Genomic DNA, 17,496 nt, shown 5'->3' on the forward strand with positions numbered 1-17,496 from the left:
ACTAAAAATCAAATGATTATGTTCAATTATGTAGGAGGAACATAAGAAGGCATTCCTGTGTCTTATCGCGTGATTTAGAAGAAATAATGGAAAGAACGGTTCTCTGCAAAACGGAAAAAAGATGTGGATAGCGTGAATTCGGTTTTCAGTGTTTTGTTTGTCCTGTGTTTGAAAGCGGCAATATAGTCAAGAAGTGGAACCTCGATACATCCGATCAAATTGCTAATGTTTTTCTTTACGATGATTCACCGAAATTGTCCTCGTTATAGCTGGAATCTCATTATAACCGAACTCGTTACAAACGATTCGTTCTGCCATAGGTTAACACTCAAATGAAAACGGGACCAACGCGATCACCTCATTACAAACGGTTTCTCGTTTTAACCAAACTCATTAACGGGGTTTCACTGTATCACTTTCTTTGATAATGGACAGACACACTCAGAGCTCCCACTGGTCTTCAAGACACGAAGGACATTGCGATTGTAATGAAGAGCAGGGAGCACTAGAGTGACATTATATGTAGATGATGACTGGCGGGGGAGGGAACGTAACAAATATTTCACCCGAAGGGTTTGAAATGCTATTGAGGGAGGTTATAAATCCCTCGACTTCGTCTCGGGACTTATAACCTCAGGGTTTGAAATGCTACTGAGGGAAGCTATAAGTCCCAAAATAGCATGTCAAACCCTCAGGGTGGAATGTTTGGCACATGTTCCCGACAATAAAAGTCATCATCTGTTATATTATATGGGTTAGTCAAATACGTCAACGTCAACCACCAAAGATCGTAGAGATTCAGTGTACGATCTTTGCAATTACGGCCACCAGCATGATGCAGCACAACGCACTCATTCGCTCGCTCGTGCAGAGTCAAATTCACAGTGCGCGCGCGGTCCTAAGCCTTCTGTAATTTGTTACGTGAAAATGTTTTCCCATGGGAGAAGATTACCAAGAATGTTCGCCCATGGGCGAGCATAACGAGTGTACCTCCATCACGTGACTGTGTTTAGCCAATCCACTAACCGGTAGTTGACTAACCCATTTAATACTATCTATTGATCTTACAAGTGCTACATAACTTACAGTTGTAGGTAAAGTTACATCAAGTTAAGATTGAGGTAAGCAAAACTATGTTAAGTAAAGAGTTTACAATAGTTTACAATAGAAGAGCCTTAGTGTAATAAATAAAGAATGCAGTCTGCAAGCCCAGACTAGTAGAACACCAGCAAGAAGGTAAATCTCTTTAGCATTATGAGATAACGTGTAGTCATACAATGTACCTTGAATCTGAGGCTCTACTAGTCTAGGGTTGCAGACTGCGCTACATGTTTTATAGTGTTTACTGCTACCGAGTAAAGTCTCACCTCGTACATATCCCATGCTTCCTGCACATTTTGCAGAACTTCTTTCCGGAAGAAGGTGTAATTGAACTCATTCTTCAACTGTGCAATTGTCCCTTTTGCAGAAGCGCTTTCTCCATCGAAGAAGACATTGTTTGAATCCTTGAAGAAGAAAAAATTATATCAGTTATGATTTCTTCTGTTGCAGTAATTTGCATTTCAAATTGTTAGCAGCTGTAATGTTACAATTTCTGAGTTAACCCTATTCTAACTGGGCAGCCGAGATCTGAAGGGGGAGTCAAATTGACCCCCCCAGTAAAAGCAAAAGCAAAAAGCAAAAGTAATGAGCCATAATCAAAACGTGCCATAAAAACTTAACATTGGGCCCTAAAAATTTGTTGACCCCTTTCTGTGACCTTTGACCTTGTGATGACCTGTAACTCCCCAAGGGACATCTACCGTCCAAGTTTGGTCACAAACGGACATAGATCAAAAGTTATGAGCCACAATCAAAACGCGCCCTAATAAACATAACATTGGGCCCTAAAAGTTTGTTGACCCCTGTCTGTGACCTTTGACCTTGTGACAACCTTCACCTCCCCAAGGGACATCTTCCATCCAAGTTTGGTCACAAACGGACAAAGGGATCAAAAGTTATGAGCCATAAACGAAATGCGCCCTAAAAACTTAACATTGGGCCCTAAAAGTTCGTTGACCCCTGTCTGTAACTTTTGACCTTGTGGTTACCTTCAACTTCCCAAGAGACATCTATCACCTAAGTTTGATTGCCATTGTAGCAACATGTGCTGAGTTACGTGTGATAAGAGAGTCTTGCAAGTAAACTTTAACGTATGACCTCAAATGACCTTTGACCTTATCATGTGACCTCTTACGGCACCATAACATGAAGGTACCCCCAGTGCATCCAACACCCAAGTTTGATTGCCATTGTAACAACATGTGTCGAGTTACATGTGATAAGAGAGTCTTGCAAGTAAACTTTAACGTAAGACCTCAAATGACCTTTGACCTTATCCTGTGACCTCCAACCGCACCATAACATGAAGGTACCCCCAGTGCATCTATGACCCAAGTTAGGTTGTAATCCAAGCAACTTATGTGAAGTTATTTGTCAAAAGAGAGTCTTGCAGGTAAACTTTAACATAGAAAAGAGTCTTGCACATACTCTTTAATATATGACCTCAAATGACCTTTGACATCATCACATGACCTCTGACAACACCATAACATGAAGATACCCCTAGTGCTTCTATCACCCAAGTGTGGCTGCCATTGCTGTAGCAGTTGCCAAATTATGCATCATAAGAGAGTCTTGCAGGTAAACTTTAACATTTGTGACGGACGACGGATGACGGATGGACGACGGACGGACGACGGACGGACGCCATTTGGATCCCTTAGTCTGGCCTTCACCTCTGGTGGGCAAGACAAAAAGACTCAGTGGGCTATTTTGGTAGCTCGAAAGACTGGGGGGGGGGGCCTAAAGGGCCCCCCTTAAGATCTCGGCCATGGACACCGCGATCGCCGCGGAAATTTGCACAATGGTAGTGTGCAATGTAATCTACAAGATGGTATATTCAAATTTTTGAAAAAATAGCCCTTTTTAATTTTATTTTTATCAATTATGCCAATTCATGCGAGAAATCAGACTCTTTGATCTAAATCAGTTTAAGCTCCAAAAGTGCTCATTTTTGGTGTAATTATTCTTTGTGGCATTCTTAGCAAATGTACTTGAAAAAAAAATCGGTATCAAACTAAATTTCTTATTTATTTTGTTTCATGAATTTCTTATGTATTTCCTTGTTTTTTCGACCTTTTGTTTTTGTTGTTCTTTTTTACAAAATTTGTGGCAGACACTTTTTGAAGCATGATACTCCTAAAACAAATGAATTTTAGCCACTGAGAGTAAAAATAAGCATATTTATATGAACCATGTAAAAAAAAATCAGTATGCATTGAATTTGTACACAAAATCACATTTTTCAGCCATTTTCAGCCTCACGTGCATGTACAAAAAGTTAGGTAACTTCAGAACCGTACCCCCGAGCGTCACAAATTTGGTGTCAAAATGTGCGGGGAAACTCAAAAGAAAAAAAAATCATACAGCATCGAAGTGAGAGCATTGCGTGTTGCAGAGTAATCGCGCGAAGTGTCGGGGGGGGGGGGGGGCATTTAGGCCCCCCCCCAACCCAGTCTTTTTAGGGTTACTGTAAAACATGATATATTCGCGGCATGAATTTTTCGTGAATTGGAGCCGACGGACTTTTTTGTGGCATGAAATTTTCGCGAACTGCCACTGGCATTCAAAGCAATAGTGTAGACAAGAACTTTCGCGTGCATTTTAATTTCGCGAATCTTGGCGCTCGCGAAATGTCAAATTGACCCCGCCCTCGACATTTCAAACACGCAAAGATTTTGCTGCACCAATTTATGACTTTATGCTTTGAAATCTCCCGCATATTTTGAAACCAATGTTGCGACGTCCGGGTACACTGCCCTGAAGTTAAATAATGTTTTGCATATAATGCACAAACAAAACAAACAAACAAAATATGGTAAAATTAGTGAGTTTGAAAGAGTTTTAGCACTGCTGTTGGTTGGATACTTCTGTATTCATCTCAGCAATGCTAGACATTAGGCAATCTACATGTAATTACAACATCTCATAGATTCACTCATTGAAACACCTTAATAGAATTTTTTGTGGTGTGGAACTTTGTGCACATTTCCTGCAACAAGAAACTAGCACAAAAATAAAAGCACGCAATTACTTTTGCTTGTTACTTACATTCCTGTTAAATGTCTCAATCCCACAAAACTAAATACACACAAAATTTTTTACACCCAGCCCAGCGCAGCAAATCAATCGCCGAAAATATCCAATTTACCCGAGGTAATTCAATATTCAACAAGGTTTCAATCTCGTGGGCATCCATTTCCATTGTAGAACAGGACCTTACTCTTGCATTACTCTTGCACTTGTTTACTGAACTGCCCAGGTCATTTTATAACTGAAATTAAAGAAAAAGTCCCCAGTACCACCTTGGTGAACACCCATACATTGTAATTCAGCTAAGACTCCTTTTAATGAGGTTTGACTGCAAAATTATCATCACAGTCGTGGGCCAAACAGCTATGCTCACGATCAGGGACCCCACACTCACAAATTCCTATTGCTGAATAAAGATGATGAAAATATTGAATTTAATCTGATGTGCATTTAGGTTCTTTCTTCTCCTCTGAAAAGAATAAATGAGTACGCTCAACGTATAACAAACCTGCAGGAAAAGAATCTCCTTGTCGTATTCCTGGGGCACTGGGATGTACCCCTCCAGACGCTCCTGCCATGTCTCACGGTCCGCTCGCACCCTCTGAGCCTGCAGGACGCCCTTGATGGCCGATTCGTTGCCACTGACGAGGGTCGGATTGGCGCCTCCTCCCCTGACGGAGGCAGGGAGGTATTGCTGGAGATGCTCTAATACCGTTTCAATCCCTTGCGTCGTGCCGGGGTTAGTGGGTACGATTCCCAATGTCACCTGGAATGAGAGAGAACTTGACAATGACTCAACAGCAACACGTTGTCCTTCAGACTGCGCAGTATTGTATGTTTCTTATGACCATTATGATGACCCGAGACCATAAAGCTCATTATTACTATAAAAGGTTTACTCAAAGGCCACAATGTAGAATGAATTCCACAAAAATCTGTACATGGCACTCTTGATTTATTACTTCATGGTGTGGAGTTACGAAAACTCTCTGGGATGCCCCATGGCCTCTCCACCATAAATATATTCAAATCTACTCAAAGGAGCCCTACAAATGATTTCCAGACTTTTATATTCAACAAGCATAAATTAGTTTATATACTGAGAATAGAGTTTCAAATTTTAATATGATTTGGATGAAGAATATCAAAATATTATGAAATTCATAGCAAATTGCAATGAATAAGGATGATGACATGACAGCCTCTCACCATAAGAATGCATGAGGTACATGGTACAGGGCTCAAAGGAAGCAAAACAAAGAAGGTACAATGCATAATAGATTATACACATGCGACATTGTTAAGCAAATGGTATCATAATAAAATTACACTGCAACATTTTTGAAATACGTGTATGTGAGCCTCCTGTGTCATCATCTTTGTTCAATGTAATTCATTCAATGTTCTTCAAAGTACTGATTTCTCTGCTCAAGGACCACGATAAATTTTACAAATCTGTACATGGAGCAATCAATATTATGCACATGATGTGAAATTATAAAAGATTGACTGAAATGCCCCTTTAAAGGAAGCCAAAACCCAAAGAGCAATGTGGATTGAACGAAAGCAGCAACAATGGTAGATCACATCAGTGAAAGTTTGAGGAAAATCGGACAACTGATGCAAAAGTTATGAATTTTTGAAATTTTGTGTAATGACATCATGATTGTGTGGACATCAATATAAAGAAAATACAAAGGGAATTCTACAAAAATTCATTGAAATTGACAAACCACTTTCAGAACCCAGGGGGATAATTGCTACCCTTTACAGACAATATGTACGTCAGTATCAAGTTACTGGAATGTGCAATTTTCAAGAAAAATGAATTTTTGTGGAATTCCCTGTGTACTTCCTTCAACCTCCAACCCCGAAACTTTAACAATTCATAACTTTTGATTCTATTGTCTGATTTTCCTCAAACTCTCACCAATGTGTTCTACTAATGTTGGTGCTTTCACTCAACTCACATTGCTCTTTGGGATTTGGTTTCCTTCAATAAAAAAGGAGCAACCCTGTCGATACATAGCTTGGCCCTAATCACACTCCTTACCAGTTCAGACTTTTGTGACATACAATCACTCTTCTCATGCCCTTGAGCAATGGGAAGGTCACGCAACAGATCCTGTAAGAAAGTCATGTGCCTGCTCATGATGTTGGCCACGACGTCCACGAGGCGCAACCGCTGCCTGTCTAGGACGTCAGGGGCGGGCAGAAACGTGAAGGCGTCCAGAGTCTCGGCCGCCTGAGCGACAGTGGCCACTGGAGAGGTCACTATCCTGTATTGCACGCGGTCCTTGGCAGCGTAACACATGGTTTGTTGCACGAAGAACTTGTTACCCGGCGTCCCACCCAGGTGTGGTGATTCGGTCTCTTCCAGCACGCGATTGAAGTGCAAGCCAAACGTTGGAGCAGAAGTAACAACTCGCTTCTGATAACCTTTGGTACGAGTATTAGGTATCGCGTCCTGCGTACAGGAATATTTTGCTTAATGTCCATAAATGGTACAAAGGAATTCTACATATCTTTTTTTCTGTTATTACTTTTGTCACAAAAGAACTGAGGGAACACAAGATATGCATGACTTTTGAGTCATTGGGAGTGTACTGGACAAACTAATTGAATGGTTCTGAAACAGTTGACAATCATTTTAATCATGATACTGTAATACCAACACTTACTGGCAAGCAAATTCAATTATGCAAAATCTATATTTTTATCGCAATCAATTTTTTTTTGTCAGTATTTGGTTTGTTTTTAATTGTAAGATATGCAAAGTAATGCTCTATGTCTTATTACAACTTTAATCAATCTCATCAATATTCAAAAAAATGTGGATCTATAATTATTGTATTCGGTTGTTGGGAGATATTCCAGGATACTGTATCAGTGTCCACAGTGTGTTACATTACAGTGTACTTAGTTCTATATAAATATAATAAAAAATGTGACCATGCATCACAAAAGCAAAACTAGAAATGTCGCTATGGCGACTGGTATGCCTCTGCCAAAATGCATGATTCTCCTAATAGGTCTAGATAGTACAAAATATACATGTGGACAATGTGTGATTACATTTTCACAAAATTGGCAAAATATTAAAATGACACGTCTATCACAAATGTGTTGAATGTTCACCTTCCTTGACCGACAATGTAGGTTTAATTGGATGAATAGGAGAGCATGTATTTGGGATTTAAGGACTTTAACTATGCATTGAGTAATTTCCAAGGTATGGAGAAAAAGTGCAATTCCTGTAAAATTGTTACCATTTTCATCTGGCTTTTGACCTTAAAATTCATAAGATAATCACTGTCAGGTAGAACATGCATAAATATGTAGAAAGTTTTAAGATAACTTGAGCCACATCCACGATATGGAGGAAAAACTTAGTTCTGCACTTTCACGTGATCTTTGACCTTTTGACCTCTGAGGCAATAACAAAAGAAAAAAAACTTTCCAGAGAATCTCTATTAGGCTATACATGCATACACCAAGTTAAAAAAAATAAATAATCCTGCTGGCATTCCATAAACATGAGGGAAATACTGTACTGTGACCTTGAAAAAGACATAAAAGGGTAAAAATTAATGGCAAAAAAGAAACGTGCCACAAAAACTTAACAATGGGTCTTTAAAGTTTGTTGACCCCTGCCCGTGACCTTTGACCTTGTGGTGACCATCCACTCCCCAAGGGACATCTACCATCCAAGTTTGGTCACAAATAGACCTATGGATCAAAAGTTATGACCCATAATAGAAATGCACCATAAAAACTTAACATTGGGCTCTAAAAGTTCATTGACCCATGCTTGTGACCATTGACCTTGTGGTGACCATCCACTCCCCAAGGGACATCTACCATCCAAGTTTAGTCACAAACGGATCTATGGATCAGAAGTTATGACCCATAATAGAAATGCGCCATAAAAACTTAACATTGGGCTCTAAAAGTTTGTTGACCCATGCTTGTGACCATTGACCTTGTGGTGACCATCCACTCCTCAAGGGACATCTAACATCCAAGTTTAGTCACAGACGGACCTATGGATCAAAAGTTATGACCCATACATGCGCCATAAAAACTTAACATTGGGCTCTAAAAGTTTGTTGACCCATGCTTGTGACCATTGACCTTGTGGTGATCATCCACTCCCCAAGGGACATCTACAGAGCTACAATGTACAAAGTCTCACACATTCTGCATGAGACTCACAAATTTAGGGTCTGTCTCACGATCTCACGCATATGGTACCCATTTTTCACGCATCGGGACATAGCTCAAAGGATTGCAGTGAACGTTGCAATTGAAGGACCTGGTATATTTCCCTTTCATCTTTTAAAATAAGTAAAAAATAGTTACTCGAGTACGCACCAGATAGCACCATTAAGAGCTAAGAATTGAAAAAGGTCCCTACCGCTGGAGGGGGGACTCCACCCTTCCCCCTGCTTGGTCGCTACGCTCCCTCGCTCGCGCGTCGCGTGAGCGTCGAGACGCCCAGTCATGAGAGTCTTACTCATAAAATTTTTTGAACTTGGCATCTCTGCATCTACCATCCAAGTTTGGTCACAAATGAAGTTATGGATCAAAAGTTATGACCAATAATAGAAACGCACCATAAAAACTTAACATTGGGCTCTAAAGTTCATTGACATCTGCCTGTGAGCTTGGCCTTGAGGTGACCTTCATATAAGGCATGGACCTAATACACAAGGACATTCATCGTATCATTAATTAATTCATGCACCCGTACATCTCAAAAGCGCTTCAAAGACATTTTTAGCATGCTTCACTGCTTTGATCCCATGATCGTCACCGCCAGCAAGCCGGGAGAAGAACAAAACGGAGATTCGAGAAATCTAAAACTATATGTGCAGAAGAAAATAACTCACAAAAATCAAGTAAAGTGAATGTCCAGTTGTGGTGTATGTTAGGAAATCATACCTCAAGCAATTTCGCTTGGGAGAGGTAGGCAGTTTTTAAAAGGAAGCTAACATTTTGGCAGAATGATTGTCATTTGTGATCTCAATATTTTACTTTTCTCCAGCTTATTCCAGAGCAAAAAGGGATGGTGATGGTAGAGAACAGATATACACGGTGTATCTTGCCATTGGGCAAGGTCTTATGCGTGTGCGAAAATGTGCAAATCAGCAATTACCCATCTTTTGGCACAAAATTTGTCATGATCTCAGGTTTGCTGCTCCTCATCATCTGTATTTAGTCAAAGACATTTCCGTCTAAAAAAGGCACATCAGCGAAACAAGACTGAAATGAGGGAAACGATCCTTTTGTTAGTGACGATACATGATTACACAATCGTTATTGTCAAGACACCTGAATGTACTCATTAAGATGCACATAATCAGGTGTCGGTGACGATCATTACATCAAAGAAAGACTGTTGTGAACAGTCCATCTATGTACATTAGGTCTATGTATAAGGTAAAATGTGAAACTTTGTAATGACCCCCTCTTCCCTCATAGTTTGATCGCAATTGAAGCCCAGAGTAAAGAGTTTTTGAAGTTTTTGTAGCATTACGGACAGACGACGGACGGAAGGATGGACGGACGGACGGACGGACGGACAGATGGACGGACAGACGGACGGACGGATAGACGGACGACGGACGGACGACGACGGACAGACGCCACACGCGATCCCTTAGTCTCCCCTCACCTCCGGTGGGCTCGACAAAAAAAAACCTTACAAAATATACAGTGTGTGTAAAGTACATCACCTCGAACGTCTTTTTCCATTCCTTTAGTTTCTTGTCATGGTTTTCTGTAAGCGATTCCACGTAACCGGTTGCGGAAGCTATGCTCAAGCAGATGCCGCTGTGATTCAGCATACGGAACACCTTGGTCGACACGCCTTGCCGCCACAGATCGAAGCCCATACACGTCTGCAAAAACTTGAAAATGCGAGGACGATTCGTGAACAGACCAATGGCCACCATCTGCCCCAGTCGGCGATTAAAATGGGCCTGAGCCTCTTCATCAGTCATATGCCTTGGTAGAAAAAAAAATACAAAGGATTTAATAATGATAATGATGACAATAATAAGAATAATAATAATAATAATAACAAACCCAGTCCAAACTAAAAAGAGACTTTCCGAAACAGTCTACAAAAAAGCACTCGATTTTGGGAAAAATTTGTTAAAAATTGATCCATCAATGTGCAAAAAATGGCATTTTCTACTGAAAATGATGCTCCCAGGTTCGCTAGAAAGCGAACCCTGGCTGCCCTGCCAGGTTCGCCAAAAAGCGAACCTGACTGCTGGGTTTGCCAAAAAGCGAACCTGGCTGCAAGGTTTGCCAAAAAGCAAATTTGGCCACCAGGTTCGCCAAAAAGCGAACCTGGCTGCAAGGTTTGCCAAAAAGCGAACCTGGCCGCCAGGTTCGCCAAAAAGCGAACCTGGCCGCCAGGTTCGCCAAAAAGCGAACCTGGCCGCCAGGTTCGCCAAAAAGCAAACCTGACCGCCAGGTTCGCCAAAAAGCGAACCTTGCCGCCAGGTTCGCTAAAAAGCGAACCTGACTGCCAGGTTCGCTGGCTGCCCTGCCAGGTTCGCCAAAAAGCGAACCTGACTGCTGGGTTTGCCAAAAAGCGAACCTGGCTGCAAGGTTTGCCAAAAAGCGAACCTGGCCGCCAGGTTCGCCACAAAGCAAACCTGGCAGCCAGGTTTGCCAAAAAGCGAACCTGGCAGCCAGGTTTGCCAAAAAGCGAACCTGGCCGCAAGGTTTGCCAAAAAGCGAACCTGGCCGCCAGGTTCGCCAAAAAGCGAACCTGGCCGCCGGGTTCGCCAAAAAGCGAACCTGGCTGCCGGGTTTGCCAAAAAGCGAACCTGGCTGCCAGGTTCGCCACAAAGCAAACCTGGCAGCCAGGTTCGCCAAAAAGCGAACCTGGCTACCAGGTTCGCTAAAAAGCGAACCTTGCCGCCAGGTTCGCTAAAAAGCGAACCTGACTGCCAGGTTCGCCAAAAAGCGAACCTGGCTGCAAGGTTTGCCAAAAAGCGAACCTGGCTGCCAGGTTCGCCAAAGAGCGAACCTGGCTGCAAGGTTTGCCAAAAAGCGAACCTGGCCGCCAGGTTCGCCAAAAAGCGAACCTGACAGCCGGGTTTGCCAAAAAGCGAACCTGGCCGTCAGGTTCGCCAAAAAGCGAACCTGGCCGCCAGGTTCGCCAAAAAGCGAACCTTGCCGCCAGGTTCGCTAAAAAGCGAACCTTGCCGCCAGGTTCGCCAAGAAGCGAACCTGACTGCCAGGTTCGCCAAAAAGCGAACCTTGCCGCCAGGTTCGCCAAAAAGCGAACCTGACTGCCAGGTTCGCCGAAAAGCAAACCTGGCCGCCAGGTTCGCCAAAAAGCGAACCTGGCTGCCAGGTTCGCCAAAAAGCGAACCTTGCCGCCAGGTTCGCCAAAAAGCGAACCTTGCCGCCAGGTTCGCCAAAAAGCAAACCTGACTGCCGGGTTTGCCAAAAAGCGAACCTGGCCGCCAGGTTCGCCAAAAAGCGAACCTGGCTGCCAGGTTCGCCAAAAAGCGAACCTTGCCGCCAGGTTCGCCAAAAAGCGAACCTGGCCGCCAGGTTCGCCAAAAAGCGAACCTGGCTGCCAGGTTCGCCAAAAAGCGAACCTTGCCACCAGGTTCACCAAAAAGCGAACCTGACTGCCAGGTTCGCCAAGAAGCGAACCTTGCCGCCAGGTTCGCCAAAAAGCGAACCTGGCAGCCAGGTTCGCCAAAAAGCAAACCTGGCATACATCACAAAATCCTTTTCAAACAAGAGAAAATGTTAGGTGCATTTTGATCTCCAAAAGGCTATTCTAATTGTTTTCATCATATTTTCCTTCAGTAAATGTGAAATTATCACTCTTGGTTTTGTGTATGAAGAGTTTAGATAAGTGAACAAACATTAGTCAGTGACAATCAATTTTACCTTTGCAATTACTCTGTACTAATCGTTAATTTTAGCCCATTGGGCCATGTATGTCCGTAACAAAAAAACAAAATGTTTTTTTTTTTAAGTTTTACAAATTAAGCACTCGGTAAAGAAGAACACACTAATTAAATGCAAAGCAAGGTCATAACCCTCTTCCGAAACACTCATAAAGAAACTTCTGCTCTGTAATAATTAAGTAGTCAATTATTGTTAAAAAGTGTACATCTGTAACAGACACATATAGTGTGACTGTATGTGAGCTTTACAATTTCATGAGGATTGATTTGTTGATTTTATTTTCTGATGTTTATTTGTGATTTAATTGAAAGGTAGCATAGAACATCTTGATAATTACGATTAAGTTGGAATACTTGTTAATCAAACTAATTAGCAGTGTTTGTTTGTTTTGTTTGTTTGTTTGTTGTTGTTTTGTAAATCGCATTGCACACATATTCAAAATTTCCGAGAAAGACCTAAAGTATATGGAAATGCTAAATTGCATAGATCTCTCATCTTTTGGCCACGATGTATCAGGAGACAGAGAGTAAAACAAAGAGCATTGTTACTGTGTCAGATGAGCTATACAACACAAGCAAAACATCTATACATGTAGATCTACATAATTATGGAACATATCTTGATTAGGATTAAACAAAAAGTACCTTTAACTACCCACAATCCATGTGGTTTCAGATGTACCCATACCCAGTTCAAGCCAAGTCTTCCTTGATACAAAAGTAGAAGGAAACTATCAATGCAGATAATGATAAAGTGGCTTTTTGTCATGGTAAGGGTGTACAACGAAAGTGTGTTCTCAGTGGATGGACAAGATAGTGAGTACTGCAAAAAAAAAAAAAAGAAGAAAAAAAAAGCAGTTTGGAGATACATGACATATGTGTAAAATGGGCGGGCAGCTACATCAACCCCACAAACAACCTATGAGGTAGAAATACTAAGAATCCCACAAAAGATGTGATTACTAAAGGAAATGATATCAACTGAGAGAGAAGTTGGATTCAAAGGCACCCCTATTTGCAAATAGCTGTACCTGTACCAAATGCTCACACAGTCATTAGGCCTACTAGTATATAAGGAGCATAATGTGAGTATCAAAAGTACCATTGAATGCTTTAGAATACAGGAAAGTCCAATTAGACAGGTTTAAGATCTATGATTCCATTGTCAGTCTAGATGAGAAACCTGAAGATGACACGTCAGTGAATGATAAACTTGATGTAAATGTTGGGGATTTAGTGTTTTAGATGAATATCACATGGAAACATTTCCTGGTGAGGTTCTTTAAATAGGGGCACTAAGGGCAGGAATCTCAGGATCAATGTCAAGCATCCTGCAAGTGGTCACCAGATCACCAGATCAAATATTTTCCGTTAAAAAAAACAAAAACAAAAAAAAAACCCACAAAAAAAACACTGCCAGAAAAATCATACTACAAACAGTTGATGGCAATCGTGGTCAGTTTACACGTAGCTGGAGTCTTGGACTCGCATTCAAACTCTTTGCTCTGTAAATTATGTCCTTCATCCATTAATATCTCAATCATTCCATGTTACACTATTTTTAATACCCCCAAAAAGTGAAATTATTACTTCAATTTTAACCATACAAACCAGTATAATTTTGTTTTTAACATGCTGAGAAATAGAAGATTTTTGGAATACTCACAATTCATAGAGCAAGGGACACCATGATATGTTTTCAAAATCCACATTAAGATTATTATTCTGGTGATCATGATAGTTTACTGTCAATTTGTTTTTATGTACAAATGTATCTATTTTTTTATTTATTTCAAAACTTTGATCAGGTATAGAGTCTACAATTCAGATATGTTTGAAAGGATTTTGTTTGAAATGCTTGCAAAATATAGTAGGCCTACACCATCAATTTTTCATGTGTGGCGCAAACCATTTCTGCACTGCTTTGTGTGTACTGCATACATGAGTAATGGATCCCTAGATAGTTATATGTGGTATTAGTTAAATCTGATTCCAATATTGAATTAATTTCTTTTCTACAAATTAATATTCTAGACAATAATGTGTTTGTCAAAATGAAATAGGCTACAACATGATCAACTGACAAGCTAATTTACCATGAAAGGATATTTCTTTGGATAATGTAATCATCCTGTTGCTCAGTGAAGCATGAACTGTATGCAAGGTGATGATTTGGGGAAGGTTTTTGCAGATTTCAGTAAAAAAATGCGATTGTCATCTCAAATTATTAAGATTAAGACCCTACAGCATGAGAAGTCACTGAATTCTGGTAAAGGGATCTTAAAATAAATCCATTAAAATAATAAAATTAATAACGATTTCAAAACGTACGTCTGTAATGGAAATTTTCTACGTCTGTAAAATACTGTACGTCCGTAACACAAAAAGGGTGCAATTAATTGCTAATTTAAAAAAAAAAAATTCTTAATTTCTGCACTTTTGGGGTGTTTAACATCTAATTGAAATGAAAAGAATGAATTTGCTGGAAAGTACCCCACAATTCACAGAGTTTTCCACTTTACATTCCAATGTCAGAAATTTCAACTCATGCAAGTACGTCTGTAACGGCCCTATTTTCATCATATCAAGGTCAAAGTATTGATCATATTGAATATAATTTTGTGATCACTTTACCTTCGAGATGGGTGTTAGAAATTAAAAGTATCAAATCTTGTGAATGAAATCAAGTCTAGTTGTTAGAGCTTTTTAAAGTGTACGAAATGTACGTTTGTAATTATGGAATTGCCCGTAAAAGACAATGAAAACAAGAGAGAAAGAGATAGATGGCGTTTCTCAGCTCAAACACAAACTTTGATGCACTACAGATTGAAAAGTAGTGACATTACTTCAAATTTTTTTAATGTATCAACAGAAAATATACTTCTGCTGATATTTTGAAGCCTGATACGCAGTTTTACCGCTGTGATGTGTCTCCTTAAAATGAAGAAAATGAAAGGAAGGTAGGATTCCCTCCATAGGCTCACGTGTTATGAAGCTTGCGGTTTCATTACTAAAATGGCCGCCGTTGGGCTCCATGTGAGGCCCAATGGCGTACTACATTTGTACATCCATTTTTGTGCGATATCGCGAGAGTATACACCCTCTTAGCCTAGCTATGATTACTATTTGCTATGAATCAATAAACGCAACTTTTCTGGAAGACGTTTATCACAGGGCTTTGGAAACGACTTTTGATAGTGGGTATGCATGGAAAGCCTTTTTGTAATTCGCGGAAAGATGATAAACGCAGCATTTAGGCCTATGCTTCTCCTATATTTTCTATAGCGCACCTGAGAACTGGATTGTATTCGGCTATTGATAGATAGTCCCGCTTGTGGTGTGTGTGTGAGTGTGTGAACATACATACATTGTACATGTTTACAATTATCCATACATGGCCTTGCACATGCAAAGTTTGTATGTGCTAGGCTTTGCATTATGCGTAACAAGTTTGAATATTTTGCACACTACACAGCATGCACATGAAGTGGAACATTATCATGTAATGCAATTTACGTGTAATGGTAAAGCAAGAACTGTAACTACCAGTACACAATCAATGTAATATTTTGCAACAACATTCCTGCATGCACAGGCCCGTAGCCAGGATTTTTCAAGGGGGGGTGCGGTCACTAAAAAAACGGACCTTCGGTACCAATACCAATGATGACACACACACACACACACAATTATATATATATATATGTATATATATATATATATATATATATATATATATAGATATATATTCTTTGGACGACCGAACTACAAAAGTTGAATAAGAATTTGCGCGCAAAGCGCGCCACAAATTGTGAATTTGGACTGTTTTAATGACGTTTTAAAGTCTCGAGGAAATTTGTATTTTTGTCTGTTGCATGCAATCGCGTTACGGTATTTCATCTAGGAAATAGTAAAAACTCATTTTGCCAGGAAGTTGCAAAGTTTAATTGTGTTCGAGACTCTGCGCGCATAGCGCGCCGCAAAATTGAGAATAGTGATTTTCATGGTGTTGTTTTAACTTTTATTTTTTCTATTGTATACCCGCGTTAGCAGGCCTGAAGCCAGGATTTTTAAAGGAAGGGGGGATTGCCGGTCCTTTGATACTGTCCCGGGAGGGGTAGCGACAATCAAAAGGTAGACACCATGCTCATACATGGACTTTCAAAATGGCCCCTAAACGAGTAATGATCATATGATTTTTTCGGGCCTTAAAAACAAGTATTCCTTAAATGTTTCCTGCACCCTAAAGAAGTACTTCATCATGATTGAACAATACACCATTTTCCCAAATTTCGGCCTTTTTGATACCCTTTGATTATATACGCTCGTACATCACACTTTCCATCTAATCCGTGAGAAAAAACGACCCCTATTACGCGTTTTCTTTAGCGAGTATAGTCACGGTGTCCACCTTTCAGTTGGAGTTTTCCATCCCATTGGATGCTGTTTGGAAGATGAAACATTCACTTTACTATACAGTATATCAGCCGTTGGTATGCGAGTTTGTCAAAAACGAAAATAAATAAGAAAATTTTTAAAACAAAATGAATTGTAAATGTGAACCATTTATATTTTGCCTCCTTGTGGTAGGATATTTCCAGCATTTCCGAACTTTCAAATAATCATTTTAGATTTAATAATATTAAAGGTAGTAGATCCGATTCGCAAACATCTCCAATATCAGTCAAATGTCATATTAACCATCATGCTAAGAAGGTTTTCTTTGTGAAATTTGGAGGTCAGTGAAATTCAAAAATTAAACATCCGTTAGCCTTTGGAAGAAGTTGAGTGCAAATTCAGACCTCAGGCTTAGTGCTCATATGTTTTCCTATTTGATTTGATCTGTCTTACTGTGCACACTAAGATACATACTGGAATAGTTATTTCTTATTTATTAAATTATAGTAGCATATTTGGTTACTAGCTGTCTCTAGGCATTTTCGAATTTGGGCTGCAAAGAGATCCACTACCTTTAAGTTAAAAGAGAGATAAGTAAATAATGATAAAATAAACAAACAAAAAAGAATGAGTTTCTTTTGTAATACTATCTGACAAACTTTTTACTTTACCATTTTACTTCATAGCTCAGCACTTTCCATTCTCTCTCATACCCTCAATAGATTACCCATTACATTTAAATGAAATACAACTAAAATGAGTTTGCGTGCCTGCATAATACTCTTTGGAAATTATAAGTGAGAATGTTCTTAGGTTTTGGCTCACTTTAAAATGAGAACCAATAGAACTGTCACAACATGAGAAAATGTATAAGTAACAATCAACAGTACATTTCCGAATTTGGCCTGCAAAGAAATCCGCTACCTGTAAGTTAGAAAAGAGATTAGTAAATAATGATAAAATAAACAACAAAAAAGAATGAGTTTCTACCGCCGTATCCAGAACAGAGCCTGAA

The 17,496-nt window shown here is 40.0% G+C and overlaps 1 protein-coding gene across 2 annotated transcripts in view; it reads right to left on the bottom strand.

The window, feature by feature from the left end:
* LOC140235951 (uncharacterized) overlaps positions 1 to 17,496 on the bottom strand; it is a 64,855-nt gene that overhangs the window by 20,124 nt on the left and 27,235 nt on the right. The window contains exons 1-4 of one of the 2 annotated variants that reach the window (XM_072315945.1): positions 9,873 to 10,128; positions 6,188 to 6,601; positions 4,643 to 4,900; positions 1,368 to 1,505 (exon numbers count right to left, since the gene is read on the bottom strand). In XM_072315945.1, the coding sequence (XP_072172046.1) occupies positions 1,368 to 1,505; positions 4,643 to 4,900; positions 6,188 to 6,601; positions 9,873 to 10,091 (1,029 nt within the window). In that variant the 5' untranslated portion in view covers positions 10,092 to 10,128. Of the gene's footprint in view, positions 1 to 1,367; positions 1,506 to 4,642; positions 4,901 to 6,187; positions 6,602 to 9,872; positions 10,129 to 17,496 lie in introns of those variants that run through there. The other variant, XM_072315946.1, reaches the window with a different exon arrangement.

This window comes from Diadema setosum, chromosome 12, assembly GCF_964275005.1.
Source record: "Diadema setosum chromosome 12, eeDiaSeto1, whole genome shotgun sequence".
NCBI classification, from domain to species: domain Eukaryota; kingdom Metazoa; phylum Echinodermata; class Echinoidea; order Diadematoida; family Diadematidae; genus Diadema; species Diadema setosum.